The sequence below is a fragment of the Sturnira hondurensis genome, unplaced genomic scaffold, assembly GCF_014824575.4.
Source record: "Sturnira hondurensis isolate 20B ecotype Veracruz unplaced genomic scaffold, ASM1482457v3 Scaffold0020579, whole genome shotgun sequence".
NCBI classification, from domain to species: domain Eukaryota; kingdom Metazoa; phylum Chordata; class Mammalia; order Chiroptera; family Phyllostomidae; genus Sturnira; species Sturnira hondurensis.
This window is the reverse complement of record NW_028093210.1, coordinates 860598-883392: the sequence shown is the minus strand read 5'-3', so window position 1 is coordinate 883392 and position 22795 is coordinate 860598. Positions and strand designations below refer to the sequence as shown.

Below are 22795 nucleotides of genomic sequence, written 5' to 3'. Positions count from 1 at the left end.
CAGGGGGTATGTTGGGAATCTCTGTACCTCTCCCTCATTTTACTGTAAGCTTTAAACTAATCTAAAAAATAAAGTCTTAATGAAAATGATGTATTGGTTAGCATGTATATTTTCTGTTAAACCTTTAGTTAGCATTCAAAGACATTTCTTCTGCAACACAACGTATGTTTTTAAAATTATTTTAATAGAATTGTATATAAATGGGTAGATATATAAATGTATATAAATTAGTAGATATCAGGAATTAGAATAAAGTTCTGTAATTTTATTAACATAGTTATGTAAATCATCATAAGTTTTAAGACTTACGAATGCTAAGGTTGTATAATATTAGCCTATATTATTAAATAGCCTCAGTCTATGGGAATATGACGTTATAATTATCATTAATATTATTATAGAGAAAATAAAAAATAACTAAATTCAAAACAAACCAGATTATGAGAGTTAGAAACAGTTTAGCAGATTCTACATTTTATGTTTTTATTATTATTGAATAATAATATTTTATTTTATTAAATATTTTCATTATTTATTTTAAATATTTATTTAAATAAAATATTTATGTTAAATATTTTATTTTATGCTATTACAGTTGTCCCAATTTTTCTCCCTTGCTCTCCTCCACACATCCTGCACTCCACTTCCTTACTGATTCTATATTTTAAATATATTAATAAAAAGACTATCACATTGCTCAAATGACAAAATTATAAGATATTAGCTTTGCCAAAACCAACAATAATACTAATAGTAATACATATAAAACTGTGATGGGAACAGATATGTACAGAAATAAAGCAGATTATTTTCATTTCTGTAAATACAGAAGTGAGCAAAATAGGTTAATAATAATAAATATTACAATAATTAGTAAATAATAATATAAGAACAAACTGTGTCACATAAAACTGTAAACCTACTTTTACCCACCTCTGTATATCATAAGATCATAAAGGTTATTTGTTATTGCTGTGAAAACTCAGATGATTTTACTAAGATAGAATGACAGAGCCTACTACTTGATGTCTACAGATTTTGTATTAGGCTGTTGGGATTTTAAGTAAAAGTGAAAACATCACTTTTACTTATTTAAAGTAGAGAAAGTTTAACTTGATGAAGTTTGGGAGGAAGAATACTATACAAATTATATAAAAGTGGATCTCTGCAGTAAGCCTCCATCTATTCCCTTGTTTTGGTCAGATTTGATCATTGGTACTTGGTATTTTTTGTCCGCAAAGCAGCATGCAACTGACAAGGTAGTAAACAAAAAGCCTCTTTCATGATGGAATTCCATGTATTCTGATCTAATCATATTTCCAGTCTAGGGACATTGAGATGTAATGGTGGATATTTTCAGAAGAAAAATGTGGAGTATAATGTGAGAGGTGATACATCACTTCTAATATTTTAATCACATCCTTTGTGGACTATTAAATTGACACTGTATTTTGTTAAATACTTAGTGTTACTGATTAAAAGTAAAATTGAAATGTCAGAGACACGGGGGGGTGAAAAAAGTAAAAGTATTTTTGTTTACTTTCTAAATGAAACCATTTAAGAAAAAGGTGATATTCATGTGTAAACATTGTGATTTTTCAATTATATTAGCTGACAATTTTATATTTATCCATATAATGATTCTTTTGAAGAATACAGAATGGACTACTGAATCCTTAACACCCTGTAATCGTTCAAACAAATGCTAGTGCAAAGTGACAAGTAGTCAAAGTACTCAATAAAAATTAAGTGAAATAAGCACAAATGAAATTATTTTGTTTTCTTTAAGCTGTCATATGCATCCAAACGTAAAGACTATTTAAATTTACATTAATTGTTATTTTAAAGTTTACTGTCATTCAAAACACATCTTTAGCAACTTTATTATTTTTTAATTGTGGTTAAAACAATCCCAAACACCAGAAAATTTACTCCATTCAGTGCACAGTTCAGTTGTCCCATTGCTGTGCGACAGACACTTAGAGACTTTAAAGCCTAAACTGTTCTTTACAACGAAGGCAGTTCTGACAATGTCCCCAGGTTGCTTTTCGTTTTTTATTTTTTAAAATATTTTATTTATTTATCTTTAGAGGGGAAGGGAAGGTGAGGGGGAGAGAAATATCAATGTATGGTTGCCTCTCATGGGTCCCCTGCTGGAACCTGGCCTGCAACCCAGGCATGTGCCCTGACTGGGAATCGAACTGTGATACTCTGGTTCGCAGGCCTGTGCTCAATCCACTGAGCTACACCAGCCAGGGCCCCAGGTTGCTTTTCTGACCTTGATGTATTTATAAAATATAAACTCTGTTTTTATCACATTGTATTTTTAGGGAAAAATGCAATAGTCAGAAATTGCTTATTTGTATATGAGCAAAACAAATTAAAATCAAGTTAATTTGTTCTACTACTATAATGCAGAAAATGGCTCTTGTGTATAATATTGTAATATCATTTCTGTCTTAACAAATGCAGACATGCTTCCTTAGTGTTTTTCTTACATTCCTGTATTCTTAGTAGCTACAATCTACCCGTTTATTACATAGGGGCTATACATATTTTAAACTTTTTTCTTTTTTAAAGATTTTATTCATTTACCTTTAGAGGAGAAGGGAAGGAGAGAGGGAGAGAAATATCAATGTATGGTTGCCTCTCGCGAGTCCCCTGCCGGGAACTGGCCTGCAACCCAGGCATGTGCCCTGACTGGGTATCGAACCGTGATCCCTTAGTTCTCAGGCCTGTGCTCAATCCACTGAACTACACCAGCCAGGGCTATATTTTAGAGTAGGTAGCACCTGAATGTGTTATTTAAAATAATTTAAAATTTAAGTTATGTAAAAACAAACTTTATGCTAGGAAATGCCTCCAAACTTAATTTATTAAATTGTTTTGTAACATATAATATGCCAAGTGAATACATCTAATTTTAGTAAGAATTGACTCAGGAGAAATGTGTCAATCATTCCAAGAAATATTGTTTCACATTTAATGTGCCCCTGTAATTTTAATCAGAGTTAGAACCATATACTAAGCTTGCAGCAGGAACTGAATTTTCTCATCTGACTGAGCCCTACACCAAAAGGAAATTATATCAACCACTTCTAATCTAGGTCAAGTAGTATTGCAGACTGTGTTGGACTCACTTATTCCCCAGAATTTTAAAGGTTATTCTTAAGATGAAAATTACAAAAATTCACAATTGCTCTTAAAAATCAATAAGGGAGTTGTTAAGTTGCTGATAAACTAAGTATCTCTAAGCATATAACTATAGTTGGCGGGTTTTTTTCTCCCCGTACCAGGAAATAAATGTATGTATATAAAGGATTTCATCACTATGACTACTGATTGGGCTGGGGAAAAACACCTAACATAAATTATGACATTAGTGAGGCTACACTACTGGACTAACTGAAACAAAAATGCTATATTATTCAAGGCTCACACTTTAAGTAGAAGATTCCTGTTTTATCACTTAGTTCCATTGTGATAAGTAGAAAGAAAAAATACTTTGATGGTTGAATGAACATAAAATATTAATAATAATAAAACAAATGTATCTTGCCAGAAGAAAAACATATTTTATAATATGTAATTTGTTCTGAAATATTCAATATGTTAATTTCTTATTAATAAATATTTTAATCATAGGTCACGTTTTTGGAGTGGTACTGTGAGTGATGAAAATACATATGACAGAGTGAGTGTCTGGACTGAGAGATTAGCAACAGATATGAGAACCAAACATATAATAATTAATTTGGCAATTAAGTGTTAGTAGTGTGGATGATGTGTGAGACAGAAATTTAGAGGAGTGAGATGAATGTAGACTCATTTCCTGAAGAAGTTTCTATTGATAATATTGTTAACTAAAAATATCATGATAATTTTATTGAACAGTTTGTGACAGTATTTGATTCTATTTAGTCATCATTTAATACCTGTGAGACAAAAATTTATATTAGCATTCAGATGAAGAAATTAAATTTTAAATATCTAAGTCACTTGAAGGGTAAGTGAAAGATGCTGCATTCTAACACATCTATCCAACCAAAGCCCACGCTCCTAACTGAACTAACACATAAATGATTTCAACTATGAAATCATTGTCTAAAAATTCAAAATTTAGCTTTGCCTTGTAATAAGAAGAAAGTAGGAGTATCTTCTATAGTTATAGGAATAATGTTATTTGTGAATAAATGCATACCAAAATGCTGAAACAAAAAAGAATGAAATCAGTTCTATGCTAAGAGACTAACAACATTAAAGGAGTTCATCATCACCAAGCCCTTATTATATGAAATGTTAAAGGGACTTATCTGAGAAAAAGAAGATAAAAAATATGAATAGTGAAAGGACAGCAAACTCACAGTTATTAACAACCACACCTAAAACAAAAGCAAACTAAGAGAACAACTAGATCGGGAGTAGAACCATAGAACTGGAGATCACATGGAGGGTTAGCAACAGGGGAGTGGGAGGAGGAGAAGGGGGGAGAATGTACAGAGAATAAGTAGCATAGATGGTAGGTAGAAAATAGACAGGGGGAGGGCAGGAATACTATGGAAAATACAGACTCTAAAGAACTTGTGACACATGGACATGAACGAAAAGGGGGCAATGGTGGGGGAGGGGTGAGCAGGGTGGAGGGGAGTGAAGGGGAGAATGGGACAACTGTAATTGCATAATCAATAAAATACATATATATATTTTTTAAGATTTATTTTTGTTTATTTATTTAAGGATTTTATTTATTTATCTTTAGAGGGGAAGGGAGAGAGAGAGGGAGAGAAATATCAATGTACGATTGCCACTCATGTGTCCCCTGCTGGGAACTGGCCCGCAACCCAGGCATGTTCCCTAACTGGGAATTGAACCGCGATCTTTTGGTTCTCAGGCCCATGTTCAATCCACTGAGCTACACCAGACAGGGCCAATAAAATATATATATTTTTAAAAAGGCCCTGAATTAAAGAGTATAGTGAAAATTGAATGACTACACACAATAAAAATTTTGGATAACACAATTCATTTTTAAAAACAGAGTATTTATGTGTTGAGTATATACATAGTATATACATGAGTATGTTAAATAGGATAAGATGTATATGACAGCCAAAGAAAAGGGGTTATGTTCCAAGGATGTATGTTTCACTTTTGGAACTTTAGTCCTGGGAGACCTTGGTGAGGCCTGGGGGGTCACAATCACCTACTAACAAGGACGACTAGTAGATGGACGTGAGCAAAGAGTCTGAAAACAGACACGTGCAGCCAGTGTCTGTGTGGGACTGTGCAGCCTGCAAAGGAGTGTGTAGGCTGAGCTGACACCAGCTGAGAATCAAATTACCAACCTTGAAGGAGAAAGGTTCTTACTGTGTTAATAAACGCAGAATATGCACAACTATATCAAGTTTATGATCAGCACCATGACTTGTCTCTTCATGATATAAAAAGGTACCCCATAAAAATACAAACCAGATAATCAGCAGGGCTGGATTCATCAACCAATTTGAACCTAGTTATCAAACAGGGTAAATAATGTCCTCAGAATTTCTGAGTCAATGTGACATTTTTTTGGTTCTGTATATGCCCACGAACAACTTCTTTTGTTGTTAGGATGCAAAACGTTCTCTCTTTATAATTACAGCAATAACGTATCTATTGAATCTTTTGGATTAGTATGTTACATGGATAGTTATATATCTACCAGAAACACTTTTAACAGGCACAGGTATATCACACTAAAAAATAAAATGTTTTGCAGATTTGTGAAGCTGGAAATCATTTCATCAATGTAGTATTGGCTCATCCCAGTCACACAGGTAAGTCCTTTTTGTTTTAATCTTCTCTAGGGTGAACTATAATAATAATTATTTTTAATAGTCTTAAATAAAAATACAAATACTATATAGTTTTGCTTATATGTGGAATTTAAAACACAAGTAAGCAAAACAAAAACAGACTCACAAAAACAGCAACCAAGGGATGGTAACCAGTAGGGAGGGATGAGGTATAAAGGAAAAGAGGAATATATTCAGTAGTGTGGGGATAAGTTTACATGATAACAATTTATTAGAATTATCAGGGTATCACATTGTACTGTACCAGGCTTCTTCAGAAAGTATCCAACCATGCAATATGAAAAATAGAGACATTTATTGAAGAAGATACAAAATGCAAGAAATATTATACAGTGACTCCTCCGTTCCCTTCAAAGTGGGCTCTTGTGACCTCATGCAGTTCTCCCAGGGTCTCTTTCACTGTGTAAAAACATTGCAAAATTTTTTTGTTGGAATCACTATCAGCTGCCCCATTGTATTTCCCCGAATTGTGGCGTGAATTTTGCCATGACATGTTTCATCCCAGGCTTCTGCATCAAAATCTTGGACACATTAAGTTTTGGAATCCCCAGATCAGCTTCTAGTTCTAACACTGTGAGTCACTGATCTGCACTGATTGGCAGCCCATACGCATTCACCATTATCAGGTGTTCTACTCTCTGCAGGCCTTATAGCCAGGCCTGAATATGAATCACTTTCTACAAATTCTCAACTGTCTTTGAAGTGTTTGTGCCATATTTTTACTTATGTTGCACTCATTGCATAATCTGAATAGCTTCTTAGTTTGTTGTTTGTTCTTTGCATTTGTACAAAGTGCTATTGTGGCTTGTTTGCATTTGTATAAAAGTAAAGCCTACATTTTATAAGAGATTGAATGTCATTTTTATCTGATTCAAATTAATAGATCTACTGAATTGTCTTTGGATATGTATGATGAAACCCACATGAAAAACTAACGGTCTATTTTTTTTTATGTTGGAACGAAGCACAGTACAATCCTATAAAATTGCTAACATTGACAAATTTCTAAATGTCACACATTTTAGTCTTGACTGTGACCCTTTAACAATATGACCTTGCTCAAATTTCTCCATCTATCTGGAACATGGTGTCATTATTTAAATATAAAAATTTAAGTCATTATGTTTTAAAAATCAAATGTGACTTAGAAATTATTCCTGAAAAAATACTTGATATATGTGTCTTAACCATATCCAGTATCCATGTTGATCTTGAGAAATCAGATGTCAATCTAATCTTCTCTGCTTTCTTAATTGACTTTTTTTCCTGAAGAATTCAGAAGACTTTTTCTTTACTACTGAAGTTTATTAATTGTGTAGGGTATGTATTAGAATTGATAATTCCACCACAATTTTTTCCAAGGACATGTTGTAATTATCTACTAGGTTGTTTTGTGGATTTTTAGAAATTTAGTTCTAGAAGGTTTTCTTAGACTATAGATTTAAAGTTCATTTTGTTACATTGTGGACTGTGGAGGTATAGAGTTAAAAGTATGTTATATTATATTTTCCTCATATCTTATGTATTTATCACTTTCTATTTTTATCTTCAGTTTATTCTTATTATTGGTTAATTTTGTTCATCTACTGAATAGCCTATATTCTACTGAACATTCCATCCTTAGGCAAAGTTAAATATGTTCAAAATTACTCAGATGGCTTTTTTCTACATTTTTTGCACAATCCACTCCTTTTTCCCCTTGCTCTTTTGTTCATACATATTTTGAGTTTTAGGATTTCTTAATGGTTATATTCTTTGGTATTCTGCAAATGCTTCTGGCTATGTGTATTCTGTTAAAAATTGTATCTATCTTCTCTTTGTGAAGTTATTTTTTAGCAGGAAGAAAATGAAGTTTCTCCTATTCTATTTTATTCACATAGGAGCTTTCAATGAATACTGATTAAGTTATGTTCATTTTTAAGTCCATAGATCATCCTTGAAAGGAAATAGCAATTGTTTTTATAAACGGGATGATTGAAGTGAAGTGTCTAAAGAGTAAGGTGTGCTCTGGAAAAAATGAAGATTTCATTGTGTCTTTTGATTCTCTACATATTCTTTTGTGTTTTAATCCCTTAATTCCTAGAAGTGTGTCCTTCTTTCCTCACCCTGCAAGCCTCCGCCAATGCCTTCCCCATCTGAGCTGGATCCTTGGACTACTGTTTCCTCTCCTCAGAGCAGTGCCTTCTAAGCAAAGCATCTGTCCTCACTATGTCAGACCATTTCATTTGAATTTCCATACCCAGTGTTCTGATGAATCAGGTCTCAGATATCTTCTAAAAATATACTCTCATCTTCTGATGAATTCTAGATACCTACACATTCAATATATTATTTTCCCTTACATAAAATCCTTATACAAGTATCAGTACCTTGTCAGCTCCACATTAGTCTCTGCTGCTGTTAGGTTGTTATTTCCCCACTTACATATTAATTGAAGTTTGGATTAACATCTGTCTCACATTTGCTTTAGGCATAAATTATGGTAGGGGAACCATTTCATATTGCATGTTTAAACAAGGTGTTAAAATGCGTTCTTAGGACACACAGAGCGATACAGGATAAAATTTAAAAAGCATTTTAAAAGGTATGAAAAAAGAAAGGCATGTTTTCTAGTGGCAGATGTGATGCTGTCTCAAATGGGGCTTCAGTCACTTTGTAGAGACATTGTAACCAAACAAATAATTGGGTTTTCAACTTCTTTTTGCCGCAAAAATCAAATTCGTGGGACAGATGCTTGTGCAAAACAAGAGAGATTTTTTTCAGGTGCTGTTTGATCTGGGAGAATGATGAACTCCCATCTCAAAGCCCTTCTACTCTGCAAACCAGGATAAAAGCCAGTGTGCAGAGTTACTGCTACAGTTTGAAGTACAATCCTTTGGAGTCCATAGGCAGCTGCTAAGCCATCATAGTCCCCATCTAGGTAGCTGAGCTTGTTCCTGGCTGCTGTTCATTTCAGAATCCCTCCTGGAGCTTGACTGAGGAGCCTGCAGGACCCTGGGCCACGTGGCTGCTAGGGCTGCAAGTTCTCATGTACCTAGTGAAACCCGGAAAAGACACCAGTGTTCAGGCTGCCTGTCACATACCAAACCCAATCAGCGGAGACTAGGATTGAATCTTTACAGGTGCTTTATTCAGATGGCCCACAGTTTGAGAAAACAGCAGATTTGTAGCCTCATGGACCATCTTACATTTCCCTCTAAGCCAGCACTTTTATAACAGAGAACAAAGTGTGGTGAAGGGTTTTGAAAATCAGGGAAAATTAACTTTAAAAAAAAAAACCCTGCAGTATTGTTTCCCTGGGCAGTTAGTTCTTCCTAGGGGCTGGTGGTCGTCTGTGTCCTCCTAGAACACAATGGCCCCAATGCCTCCACTTATCCCCAGTGGGTGGTCTTCAGCAGTGCCCCAGGAGAACAGCTGCCTCTCCCAGGAGCCAGGATGGGCCTTATCTATAGTTTCTGAAACAAAGCTTTAACATATGCATTATTTACTAGCCTTATAACTATTTACCTTAAACTAAAATTGTCCAACTCTTGAGTCCCCTACTACTAGGAAAGAACCTGAATATACCAGTGAGTTCACCCCCAGGTGGGCAAGAGAGACAGAAAGACTCCTCACTAGAAGCCATGGGCCACATGGCTGCTAAGGCCAAGTGGCCCGTGGAGAGAACTGGAGAATGTGCCATGCATGTTCAGGTCACAAGCATGAGTGAGACATGAGCCCATGTGCTTTTGTTTCCCTGGGTCCATATTAGCTTGGGTATGAGAAGAAACAGCTGCTTTCTCCACATGACCAATCAGCTTTCCAAATTTTCATGCACTTTGGGGTGGGTCCACCCCCACCAACCCCTCTCTTTCCCAGACTAAACTGATAGGCCTCGTTGGTCCAGCACCTCCCCGTGTGCCATTTTGACTTCTTTGGTGTGTATGTGTCTGCCTTTCCCCTAGTCCCACTCCCAATCTGGTACTGATTGGTACCAGTGGATAAGGTGGGGTGGGAGGGCTTTTTTCTCTATCCAGTTATCTGGCTAGGTTTTTGTACTCAGGCCCGATCTGTTGATATGTCTAGCTTTCTGTGTGTTCAGCATAAGAACCTCCCTCTGCTGCACCATCTTGGCCAATGGGGGAGACCCACCAGCACTCCAGACACACTATCTACCAGTAATAGTATCTGACACTACCTAACAATATCTAAAGGCGAGGAAAAGCCTTTAGAGTTTTCCAAAGTTGGAATGACAATAGGAAAGGTAAACTGAATTGGGGTCTCTCTCAGACGGGTGAATGGTGTTGGATAAGGCAGCTCTCTTTAATTAAGACCATCCTCTCAGAGTCTCAGACAGTTGAAAGTTTTCTTACAGCAGCACCCTTGGCAATTTTGGAATAAATTCATCATTTCTGTTGGCAGCAAATCACAGCATCCTTCACAATCCCCTCTTCTACTTCACAGATTCACTTCTCTGTATACTTTCCAAGAGCAACCAGTGGACTTTTCTATTGGTAGAAAATTAAAGGAACCATTTTAGTGGGAAATTACACAGCCTTTACCACTCCACATGTTCTTGATATAACAGCTAATTTGCACCATTTCCTTCTCCATATACTCCAAGAGATTCTTTGATTTCACTTGACATATTTAACCTCTCAGGAATTATCTGTTACCATGATGTAGATCATCATCTTGTATCTAAAATTCTGTCTCCATGTTCTTATCAGGGTAAAGATGTGGTCCTTGCTCATGGGCCAACAGAGTGCTAAGAATGTCCAGGTACTAGAGGCAAAGCATACGCTCCTTATCTCCTCTTAAGGATCAGGGTCTCTTACCTTTTCAACAATAGTTCTTTTATCCTCACAACTCCAGAGCCTTCAGATTTGAACCCTTCTTCACAAATGGGTAATATTTTGTCATGGGTCACAGGAAGATCCCCACTCAACTCAAAGCTATGGTTTATTATTGATTTAAAGATATACATTGCCTCTAAGACAGCATTTCAGCAGTGACTTTAACAGAACATTCCCTCAAATCCAGCAGGTTAGCTAAACATCAGGTTAGCAATTTCTTAATAATATTGGATTTCACATTAGAAGTTTTCATGGTTGTGGACCTATTCTTATACCTCCTTCTTGAAAGTGGATCTCTAAAACTAACAGTATGTTATGAAGGGTATATGTTAATTGTTCAAATACTGTGCAAGCTCTCAGATAATAAGACCGATTCAGAACTGCCCCCCCACCCAAAATAACAAACTCTGCATCTTTTCCTGAAGTATGAATTGCTGCTCCCTTTTACAATAAATTCAATTCAATAAATAATCTACTTATATTCTCCAAAAGCAATGATGGCTTAATATGGTGTTACTGTTGTTTTTGTTGCTAGCAGTTTGAACATTCAGAAGCAGTAGTAGCTAAATCTGCCCTGGTAAGAGGGTGCCCATGCTATGGAGCCCAAGCACCGCTTCCATCCTTGCTGTCACACTCCACTCAAGCACCCATGTGCCAGCACAGGGGTGGTCCATGACAGAGGCTGGCTGGCATTGCCTGGCTGACTTATCTTTTCTACCTGCTGTGTATTGTCTCTTTTATTATAGATGCTTCTTGTTGGGCATTAACTTCTCATACAAAGATCTTCAAACTCCATATCCACACTTATATTCATGGACATTCCTGATTTGTTTGTTCAGTTGATACAGCACATGTTTCTGTGTATATCATAGGCTGTGAATATATCTCTTTCAACTCTAGAAACTCTGCCCATTTGAAAAATCCTACCCCCCTCACTATTGCCTTTTAAAGTGACAGTTGAATATAACTATATGTATCTGTCATGCATTTTTTTGGTTTATACCACGTATCAGCCAACACATTCTTGCACTAAGCTCAGGCTCTTCCTCCTTTTTCAGCTGGGTTTGCGGTATACCTACAGTGGCCAAATGTGTGAGTTAAAAGGGTTCAACATTGATAGTTAATATGGTTGTCTAGAATTCATGCCAATGCAGCTTGCTTGTATCCTATTGTTCTATTTATATTTCACTCTGATTATTCCTTTTCTACCTTACAATGCACTATTGCTGGTCTCACCCAACCTCTGACTTGGCATGTCTAGCAGACCTTAGCTTACGATGCAGGCAGCACCACGTGGTCATTGGTGTTCCTAGAGTAGTATCTGAATCTTTCCCAGGATTCAGCAGCATCCCAGGACTATTGTTTCAAATAACTATGATTCTCCACTAAAAATTGTACGGCCTTGCTCCAGAATACCAGGGTTACACATATTATCTTTTCCCACTATTGTTGTTTAACACAGAGAATCTACCCAAGTGCAGGAGTCCTTGAGCTAAAATTTGAGCTTGCTGCAATTTTCTGCTTCGAACACTGCTAAACTATTGTAGCTCTTTGTGCTACATGGTATATGGTTCAGAGCAGAGTTTCCTGACATTTAATATAATACCTCCCTAATGGAAGAGGCCAAAAATAATTTTGCTTCTTTCATGGTGGGAAGTGCAAATTGTAGTATATTTCCTCTGATTTTTCAAGTGGTGCCCCACAATAATCTGGTCTTAAAACGTTTTACTGAGGGCCGTTAGAATTTTGTAGGGTTTATTCTCTTCCTCCACCTCCTGTACACCACACATCCTAATAAGGCCTCCCACATGCTAGCCATTTCTAACTCATGCAGTATGAATAGTATAGAATAACGTTGCTGACATAGTGCAAGAATGTGATTTTCAGTGAAATGTCCAATGAGTCTGGATCCCCTTGAGCTATGACAGAAGAAAGAAGTATTAATATGGTCCTAGAAAACATGAAAGTCTATAATTTTGCATAAAAAGAAAACTATTCTGATCCTCTTTTAATAAAAATGGGAAAAATGTCAACTCTGGGGTTATATCCATCTATTCAAACTTGGGTCAATCTGTTCTAGCAAAGATGCTGCTTCTGGTGATCAATTGCAATGGTGAACAATGTTTGACCAAATTCATGATACTTCACTGTCATGCTCTAAAATTCATTTTGCTTTTGTTGGGGCCTATAAAAGTTAATTAAATGGCGATAAAAAGGAAAGCATTGCTCAAGCATAACTCATATCTTAAGGATAGCACTAATATGCCCTGGGATGCAATATTTTTTTTTATGTTTATAGAAGAATGGGTGCAATTTCGTAGGTTTCCACTTGGCTCTTCTCACTGCAACAGTCTTTAGCCCAAAGTTCAAGAAAACAATGTAGAAGTTGTCCAAACTACAAAGTATGTATAGTGATGCGGACACTGGCCCACAGTGTCTGAGGCATTATGGATGAGATGTGAGACAAATTCACAGGGACTACTGAGTCCTGTGGAAGAAAAGGGGTGGCAGGCTACTCTCTTGAGGGGGGAGCACATCAAATCTTGCCTTGATGGGTTTTTATTGGGTTTCAATTTGCACAGGAATACAGGTAAATTCACTAATCATTATCAGGCAGTAAGCATCAAACAATAGCATACAAAGAACTATGAGGGCTTACTCTGAGTCAGGGTCTGTTAGCTAAAGAGCTATAAAACTTTGAGAAACAAACTCATTTCCTGCTCGGACCCTTGTTATTTAATTGAGAGCATTCTTAACAAAGCGGGTTTCACAGGATTTTATATATTCTTTCTTAGGCTTGATCACCCAAGGAGCCTGCCCTTTCTAGCACAGAGCTGCACTGCCCTCTGTCATTGTTTCAGGCTTAAGTCAGGCAGGGAAGTAAGGCAGACAAGAGATTAGGAAACTTCTTGCAGACAGAATGAAGACTCGAGCTTTGTCAAAGCTGGTGGTGGGGGAGGGTCCATCATCTCCTTTTGCTGTAGCCTCCCCAAGTCCCTCCCTGGGGCCTCTACGTGATCATGCCTGTCTTAGGTCGATCCTCCCTTTAGGAATCTTACCCATCGTTGGCTAACTGACCAAGCATTGGGGGCCAGTTATGGATGAAGTAAAAAAAGCAGAAGCAGCACTCCTGCCAGGGAGATAATCTTTGTCTCCTTAGTGGCTTATGGTCCAAAGGTCACTCACTCAGCCTTAGCCATGGGGAGCAGGGGTTACAGCTCCTGAAACCAGGCAGGGTGGTTCTCAACAGCATAGTCCAAATATTCCTTTTGTATCTGAGGAAATGATCACTTTGGACCTAGAAGGCACACTGCGTCTGATAGTCCTTGCAATGCACCATAACCACTTTCACTAGTGCATGGTGTCCCAAACAAATGGCCATAGACATTTATTGAAGTTATTTTAGTGACAATCATCATCTATGCTGCCTTTCATGTTGTAGAGTGTTTTTTCCTGGGGTCCCACACTGACTGTCCATCAGTGATTTTAATGTCTTACAACTGGCTCAAATCTAAAAACTGGGAAACTAATAGTTGTTTTTTTATTTTATATTGAGCCAGCTGCCCCGAGTTTCTTGACTAATAACCTCTAATTAACTTTCTTTGTCTGAATTCAGACATAGTACTGTCACAAATGCATCGATCTATCCACCAGGTACCTTGTGTTCTTTTAACCAGCCGCAGCTTTCTGTTGACCAAGCTTCTTCTGAGCTTGCCAATCATTCTAGTTTATGATAATAAAGTGCTAAAACTAGAATGGGTTTTATCTGGGAGAGGTGGAAAAGTCCTTTCACCCCAGCACTACAGCTCCTCCCAGTTCTAAGATGACATCACTTTCTATCAGAGTGGAACCACAGTAAGCTAACTCTAATCTTAGTGATTGTGGTATCTTTACATTAACATGTGTTTTATAGTTGTGGAAAATGATGCATATTTCAGGTTCTTCCATGGAATGGGAAAATATGAGAATATAGAGCATGAAGAGGAAAAAAAAGTCCTTCCCATGAAAAGGGTCATTTCAATTTCAGCCTTATATAAACTATCTACTTAATATCCTTACATTTCTCAGCCATTTAATACCTTCTTTCTCTGCTTGCCATAGGAATTATAACATTTCTTCCTCTCATAGTGGAGACTATTGCTTTGTTTATGGTTCCAGGTGCATGTTGGTGTGTACCATCTTAGCAGGTTCCTATGTTCCATGGGAGTGCTCTAAAAAAATAAACGTAGCCTTATCTAATTTTATATTTTGTCTTCTTATTAAGGACCCTCAAAATCCAATCATATATACATTCTCCTGTAATTTGCTTGTTCATGCTTGCTGGGTCCTGCAACTCCACTGGGAAATAATCCTTTTTTAAAAAATCAGGCCCAGAACAGTCTCAGGTAGGTTATATGTAGATACAGTCCTAGCTATAGCATGGGTTTAATGGGAGCATGGAAAAATCCTAAGGGAATGTCCTTGCAACATGTTAGCCTCTCTATTACCTTCCAGCAAGACGTGTGCTAACTTTTAACAGGGAGGGGTGGACCACTTCTTAGCTTTAAGGAGTTAGGAAAAATCCATCTATTATATTTTTTTTGTGAAGGTAACCTTGGCTTAACAGACCTGCTTCAGATTGGTGGTGTATATTCTTCGATCTTGACTATTCTTGCGAATACCCAGTCTTCAACTTTCTCAGTCTTTACCTCACTTCAGAAAATTAGGGCTTCTTTGTATGGTGCCAAGGAGATCCTCTAGTTTTTACAATTGGCTTTTAATCATCAATTATCAGTTTCAGTTTTAGGTACCTTTGTCAAGAACAATGTTAGTAACCCCCACTTAATTCCATTGGACCAAATAAAGCATTCCCTTCCAACAGAGTAACACACCAGGATACCACTGGTACATGATTTTATACTTGTACAGCTACCTCAAACCAGCAGTTATCTGTACTGGACCAACCATCTGTAATGGGGTGGGTACCGGTTGCAAGCTCCTAAGTCATTCAACTCTAGAATATCATTCCAGCATCTTCTTTTTGGGCCACTCCCGGTGCCAACCACTATAGGTTTAGTTTCTTGGGACAATGAGATAGTGATTAGCAGTGAGGAGGTCTGTTAAGGAGTGATTTTTTTTTTGGTATGCAAAAAAAAAATAAACTATGTTCAGACAGGAAATTAAAAGAAATGCAGGATCAATGAGAGTCTCACTCACCCACAGAAAATTATAGAGTTGGGAGGAAATAACAATACTGTACTGAATCAAAACATCAATTTTCCATATTGATCAAATATTGGATTAAGACTAAACAAAAAAGTGAGTGAAACCTTGAGTGAGGTGGTTCCCTTCAACCACATCACCTTCATAGGAGGTGCCGAGAGTTGAGTGGGGACCATCGGCAGCACTTCTTGAAGTGGTGGAATAAGCCATTTAAGATGAAAAATTTTAGGTGGTGAAGCATTGTAATGTAAAAAAGTCTTCAGACTTTTGTTTAATAGAAGCTCCATTATAAATAGTAAGTAAATGTTGAGAGAACATATAATGGGAATAAACTGAGTTAGTAATACCTAATCTTATCTCTAATTACAATCAACAGCAACTATGTACACTTAAGACAATATCTGTATACATACACATCTGTGCACCACAACACATATTGTTTTTTTAACCTGTAAACTGTATCAGAAAGAAGTTTGTATTTGTGGACCCCTGACCATGTCCTACCTCCAGAAGCTGATCAGTCATAAAGTAGAGGCTCTCAACCAAATTAGCTTGTATGCATTTTCCACCTCTGAAATTCAGTTGCTATAACGTAAATATTTGTCTCTATTATATTTTATTGATGGTTATATGGGCACCACAAAAAGTTGTTTGTATAAATGTTACCAAGAGAATCTGTAATACTAAATGGCATACATATTTATCCTTATCTTGAAATGAGCAGTACATGAAATTTGTATAGAACCTATATTTTTACATTGATATTCAACAATAGTTATAATTTTGAATACATACTGACATTTCATTATGACTGTAGAATTATAATGAAAGAGATTAGTTTATGTGTCCATCTGATTAAATCTTCGTAGAGAATAAACTATAATGTTAAAATCCACATTTACTTTTACAAATGTCACAGCTCAAAGTTCAATTTGAAATCATTATAAATTTGTTATCTAAAATGTTTCCTGAAAAAAATTGAAAGGTGAATAATAACTAACAAAAATCAAGTGAAAATATGCTAAGCATAATGAAAGCTGTGAATAACAATTCTGATTGCTAAGAAGAAATAATTTGGATGGTATTTTTGAATATTAAATATAATGATATTCACTATAATTCTCTTATGAGATATATTTATATATTTTTTCATATAAATGACCTCCTTATAAAATTCCCATTGGATTTTTGCTAATTTAGTAGAAAGGGAAGTTTGAGGTATTTAATAATCTCAACAAAAATTACCTTCTTTGACACTAAATGAGAATAGGAAGAGGCATAAAAATGGTACAACGCTTTTATTAATATCAGTATGCAATACCACTGCAACTATTAAAATATTCAAAGTAACTTTATACATCACTTTATTTAAATTGTTAAAGAATTGATTATCATGATGTTTTCTGTAATTTTATAGCAACATAGCTATAGACATGGTCAGAAAGTGACAGTTACTCTATTTGAGTCAAAGGGTCATAATATTTAAAAATGTTTCTCTTCTGAGTAATTTGTGAAATAAGATTCTGTAAATATATGATGGCATTTCATGTGGTGGACAGCTGTTCTTGGGAATTTAGAATCATATAACAAATATATATTCAAATGTGCAATATGTAGCATCACTGACATTTTATGCTCTTTTCCAAAAGGAACTAATGCCTGTTTTCCAAGTCCAAACTGTAACCCCTTCACATGGATGTTTTTCCTGGTTTCATGTCCTAACTATACCTATGAGGTATGCCATTATGCATGTAAATATTTAAACTTTATTTGGTATAATATATGCATTCATTTATGTGTTTACATTTATTACATGATAATAAATCTGGATTTTATATGATAATAAAATATGATAATTTTATCTATAGATCTAGCATAGACAGAGATATAAATAAATATTGATTTTATCATATACATAGAAAATTGGAATGTTTCTGTAATTTTCCCTAAAAATAATAATTATAACATATTTATCTATATTTAGATAACATTTTATGATCTTCACATAAAATGTTTTAAGATGTTTTGAGATTTAAAAAAAAATTTGAACAATATCCATTTTCTTATGACTATTTTGTAAAGTTGCTTATGATTTACTCATATTGAACACTTAAGTAATTTAGGGAAAATCTATTTTGACCTATCATTTTTCTACTGTGTTTTAAGTTGTGAATTACCTACTTAAAGTTACACATGAACAAGTTGCTAGCTTACACATACATGTTAACTAATGTTTTAATCTAACAGATTGGATCATGGATCAGTTTCACAGTCATGACACAAACGCTTCCAGGTAAGACCTGGGTTTATGCTCAATGGAAGTCAGTACATCTTTAGCAGTGATTTCTGCACATGCTGCTACAGCTCTGAAGTTTGTCATGTTTGCAAAAGGATTTTGTGTTTCCATTATATTTTTACTTTGGATTTCTGCATAGTTTTAAAATATAATGGAACATTATGTACTATGTATCTCTATGTATCACGGCCTAATCCGAGCCAGGAAATTTAGTTATACAGAGGCAGTGGTAATAATGCACTAAAGCTGAAAGTCTCGTGTGTGTGTGTGTGTGTGTGTGCACAGATTTGTGTGAGCTCCCCAGGGTCCATGAGTGTCTGTGAAGGGACGACTAAGAGCATGATTGTATAAACTTGGATGCTGGCATTTTAACAAACACATGCAAGGAAGCTAGATTTCAATTAACTACATGTATTAGAAGAGATATCAGTTATACCAATTATATCCATTCTTGTTTCATTGTACAAAATTTGGAATCACAATAAATGTGGTTGATCATAGCAATTGTGTGTATGTGTGAAGAGGTATATTACTGCATATGACAACAGTTATTGAAAAATTCGGAGATAAAGATTCCTTATTTGGAAGTACTTTGGGGCAACAGGATGAAAAATATGTAGATATATTTTGATCTCTGCTATATACTCTCTGTGTTCATCAAACCATGCAATAAGTATTGATTGAACATATATAAGCTAGATAAGGAATATGAGTACATAAAATAGATGGAAAACTATGAAACATTTGGGAAATATTTTTAGAGTAATATATGATATTTCTTTCTAATATAACTTGCTATATCCATCACAGAAGAAAGAAAAAAATAACTATTTATTTTTTCTTCTAGTTGGAATTTTTACACTTATGATGAGTATCCAGATGTCTTTTTGGGCCCAAAAGAAACATAAGATTTATCTGAAGAAATTCAATTCTTGTATGCGTAGGAAATCAGCAATGATTCCATTCATACTGTAAAAAATAAATGACCTTACCTCATATAAAAAATAAACATAATTTCACTAATCAGCCTTGATCAAGTATGGTTGACTATTATGTTCCAGAAATTCACAAACAACAGTATTTTGCTAAGTAAAACTATAAAATAATAATCTAAATTTAGAGTAATTAACTTGAGGCACATAAAAACAAAAATTCTAAGATATAAGTAATGAAAAGTAACATCCGATATGTTATTTGAGTGATCTTTGAAAAATATGTTTATTTCATCATACTATTTTCTTAAGACAATTAAAATATCTGAAATCAAAAGTAAATAGTTTCAAAAGTTGTGAAACTTATATCACTTGAATTTTACACATTGCTTTGATAGTAATTTAATTTTCCCTCATTGTTCAAAATATTATTGAGAAGAATTTAATGTCTTGTGTTTGGAGATCACACTGTTGTGAAAATTTTTACTGGTATTAAAATTCAAACTCTGATACATAGCTATGTATCTTATTTATTCATAGTATAGACAAATGTATGCTATAATTCTAATATTATAACAATATTTCCTAGACATTTACTAAGTCACTTCCATATATATTTATATGTATATATACATCATATTTATATGTGAGTATACATATTGAAATATTTACACTTCAAATTAGTCGTATATGATGATGAAGAGAGAGCACATTGGAGATTTTTTGAGAAATAGAGTGAAAAATTCTGCTTCATGTTTACAGTTTGAAATCCCCACATCTTCTCAAGCCTTGTGTATGTACGTGAACATGAACATGGATTTTGACGAGGAAATGGTTGATACTGCAAAAACCAAGAACATACTAGTTAAATATTTAAAAGACATTCTTAGTTTCATCATTTTAATATTGGGATTCTTCAGACTGGTTCATTTCTAGAGCTTTTCCTATTCTTAAATATATACTATAGATATAGATATACACATAACAAAATATGTTCATTAAAGCTATTATTATATAGGCATTTGACAAGATATCCTTGGTAAAGATAAGCCTATGTGCATTTGTGGGTGTTTATTATTAAAATATGCAGTTAATTATTCAAGGAATAACAAAAACAACCCTTTAACAACATTAGTATTATTCCCAAATATATAGTATTAAAATATTATAGGGAAAGACAAGAACAGTCTCCTTAACAACCATTAAGCAAAATAACATGGGAGCATGCAAAAGTCTAAAGTTCTAATGCATTAAACTACATACATCTAACAGATCTATGTAATTAACTGCCTTGATAAATATGCCTTGGTGAAAAACAATAATAAAAAATAAACAAAGAGTATTTTCTGTTTTCTTAACTGGATCCTGACTGATGCCAAACTAGGAAGCCTTGACATCTCTGGCTCCAGAAGTTCTCTGAGGCAGCAGGGATGCACGGGCACATGTACTGTTACCAACAAAGGTTGCAAGTAATTTAAAGCAGGAGTGTAAAAATATGATCACTGACCTCGGCTTCTACCTTTAAATTCCTTAGTGGATTAATTATCATGACCCCTGACAAGCCATAGTTTTGCACCTTCCATTTGGAGTCTGTCAGTAACATAGTTATTTACGTTTTGTGAACATAATTATGCATATGCAATTCAATAAATTAACATCAGGATTTTATGACTGTTACTAGATTTGTGATTACATATAATATTAAAACAAAGCCTTATAGTTTATTTAGTCTACTTATTACTCTAATAACTGATTTTTGAATAGTTCTCTAGGATAATACTTTTTTTATCCCCAAGTAAAAATTCTCAAACAGTGTTTGTAAAGCACCACATCTTTATCGCTCACACATTTCTTCACATGTGTCTTATTAACTAGCTAGAGAAGGGGAAAAAACAAAAGAAAAAATATAAAGTTGAATCAGCTGCCATGCAGCCCTGTATTATCACAGCATACTGCCTCTCTTCCCCACCCCTTTCATCCTTCCTACGTCAAATTGTTATTTTAAAGGTGTTTTGGTTTCTTTGCAAGTGTTTTCTAAAAATCTTTTGGCTAAGTTTGAATAAAAATAAAACTGTCATGCATTTTGTCTTTCAGCAAAAGTTCTGTGAAAACAAAAGTTATTCTCTGACTCATTTACAGACACACATGGTAATTTTAAGCAATGATGCATCTTTAAGGAGACAATGAAAATATGGTACCGTCAAATAATATTTAAACAAATAAAATATTCTTATTTTTTAAATGTGCATGTTCAATCCTACTTCTCTAATCAAATAATAAAATTCATTATTATAGTTGAGTGTTTTGTATGTTGATCTTTAATCTCCCAGTAATTAAATAATTTCAAGATGTTTTAAATTTTGTTTTGAGTAACTACTATTAAATACCTGTTAGATGTTTTAAATTTCATTTTAAGTGACTACTATTGAATACCTGTTATAATTGAAATACATTGTATTTCAATAACAATTGTGCTCATAAAATAAAATAACCTATGAATCAATAATGAGAAATTCTTTTATTTTTATTTTAATAATAAAAAAGAAAATCTTTATGGTAGTTCCTAGATCATGATTATTGTGGCGAGCAGGACTAATAAAGTGGTATTGGTCCAATCAAGATGGTATAAAGTATATAAATCAAAGCGGAGTCACTCACGTCAACCCACGTGGCTGTCAGTCAGCCATGACACATTGGTTCAAAGGGAAACTACTTAAATTGGAGCAGACATGTCTGGCAAGGAGACACGTTTAATGTATCTGCACACAGAACTGGAAAGTATTATGCTAAATGAAATAAGCCAGGCAGTGAAGGACAAAACCACATGATCTCAATAATAAGTGGAACCTGATCAACAAAACAAATAAATGAGCAAAATAGAACCAGAGATACTGACAAAAAGAACAAACTGACAGTGACCGAAAGGGAGGGGCAGTTAACAGGGGAAAGAAGGGAAAGGGTTAAGTCAAGGAGAATTTGTAAAGGACCTAGGAAAAAATCTACTGGGGGTGGGGGGAGGATTGAATGTGAGAGGTGGGAGTTGGGAGGGCACAGGAGAGTAATGGCAGGAAATGGAAACAATTGTAATCGAGCAACAATTAAAAAAATGATATCTGCACACATGGTCAGAACAGCCATGTCTGTAGGGTAGGACCACACGTAGACAGGCTCCTGGAGAAACTCCGCTTTTGCCAACAGGGGTGTCAAGAATAGCAGCTATATACCACCCATAGGCTCTTGGGCAAATGCCCCTGTTGGCATCAGGAGTGTAAAGACGTTTATCGAAAAGACCCAGAAAGGTGGAGTACACCACTTTCAAGGTGTAACTGAGGCAGGCTCCAGCCGGCTGCTGAGACAGCCCAGCACCACACACCAGAGTGTTGCTCCAAGCCACGTTGATCTCCCATGGCATCAGCCACCGGAGACTCTGCCCTGCTGGACCAAGGACTTCATCTGCCCTTCTGCCCACCCTGCTCCAGAGATCCTTCCTAGCAAGATGCTGACAAGTCCCTTGCCCACTGTGCTGTCTCCCAGACCTGAAGGCTGAGATTTGGGGACTCCGGTTCGTTATCCCTCATTGATTGCTGTGGGGGTGTATGTTGTATTTTTCTTAGATTGTTAGAGTGTGAGGAGGATATTAATGTATGTTGATGTTCTACGTTGAGTGAACCTGCA

The 22795-nt window shown here is 35.3% G+C and overlaps 1 protein-coding gene across 1 annotated transcript in view; it reads left to right on the top strand.

The window, feature by feature from the left end:
* Nucleotides 1-19318, top strand: part of TECRL (trans-2,3-enoyl-CoA reductase like) — an 83500-nt gene extending 64182 nt beyond the window's left edge. Inside the window, exons 9-12 of the mRNA XM_037029888.1 lie at nucleotides 5759-5816; nucleotides 17542-17627; nucleotides 18140-18185; nucleotides 19036-19318. Coding sequence (XP_036885783.1) covers nucleotides 5759-5816; nucleotides 17542-17627; nucleotides 18140-18185; nucleotides 19036-19163 — 318 coding nt within the window. The 3' untranslated portion in view covers nucleotides 19164-19318. The remainder of the gene's footprint in view (nucleotides 1-5758; nucleotides 5817-17541; nucleotides 17628-18139; nucleotides 18186-19035) is intronic.
* Nucleotides 19319-22795: the final 3477 nt, after the last annotated feature.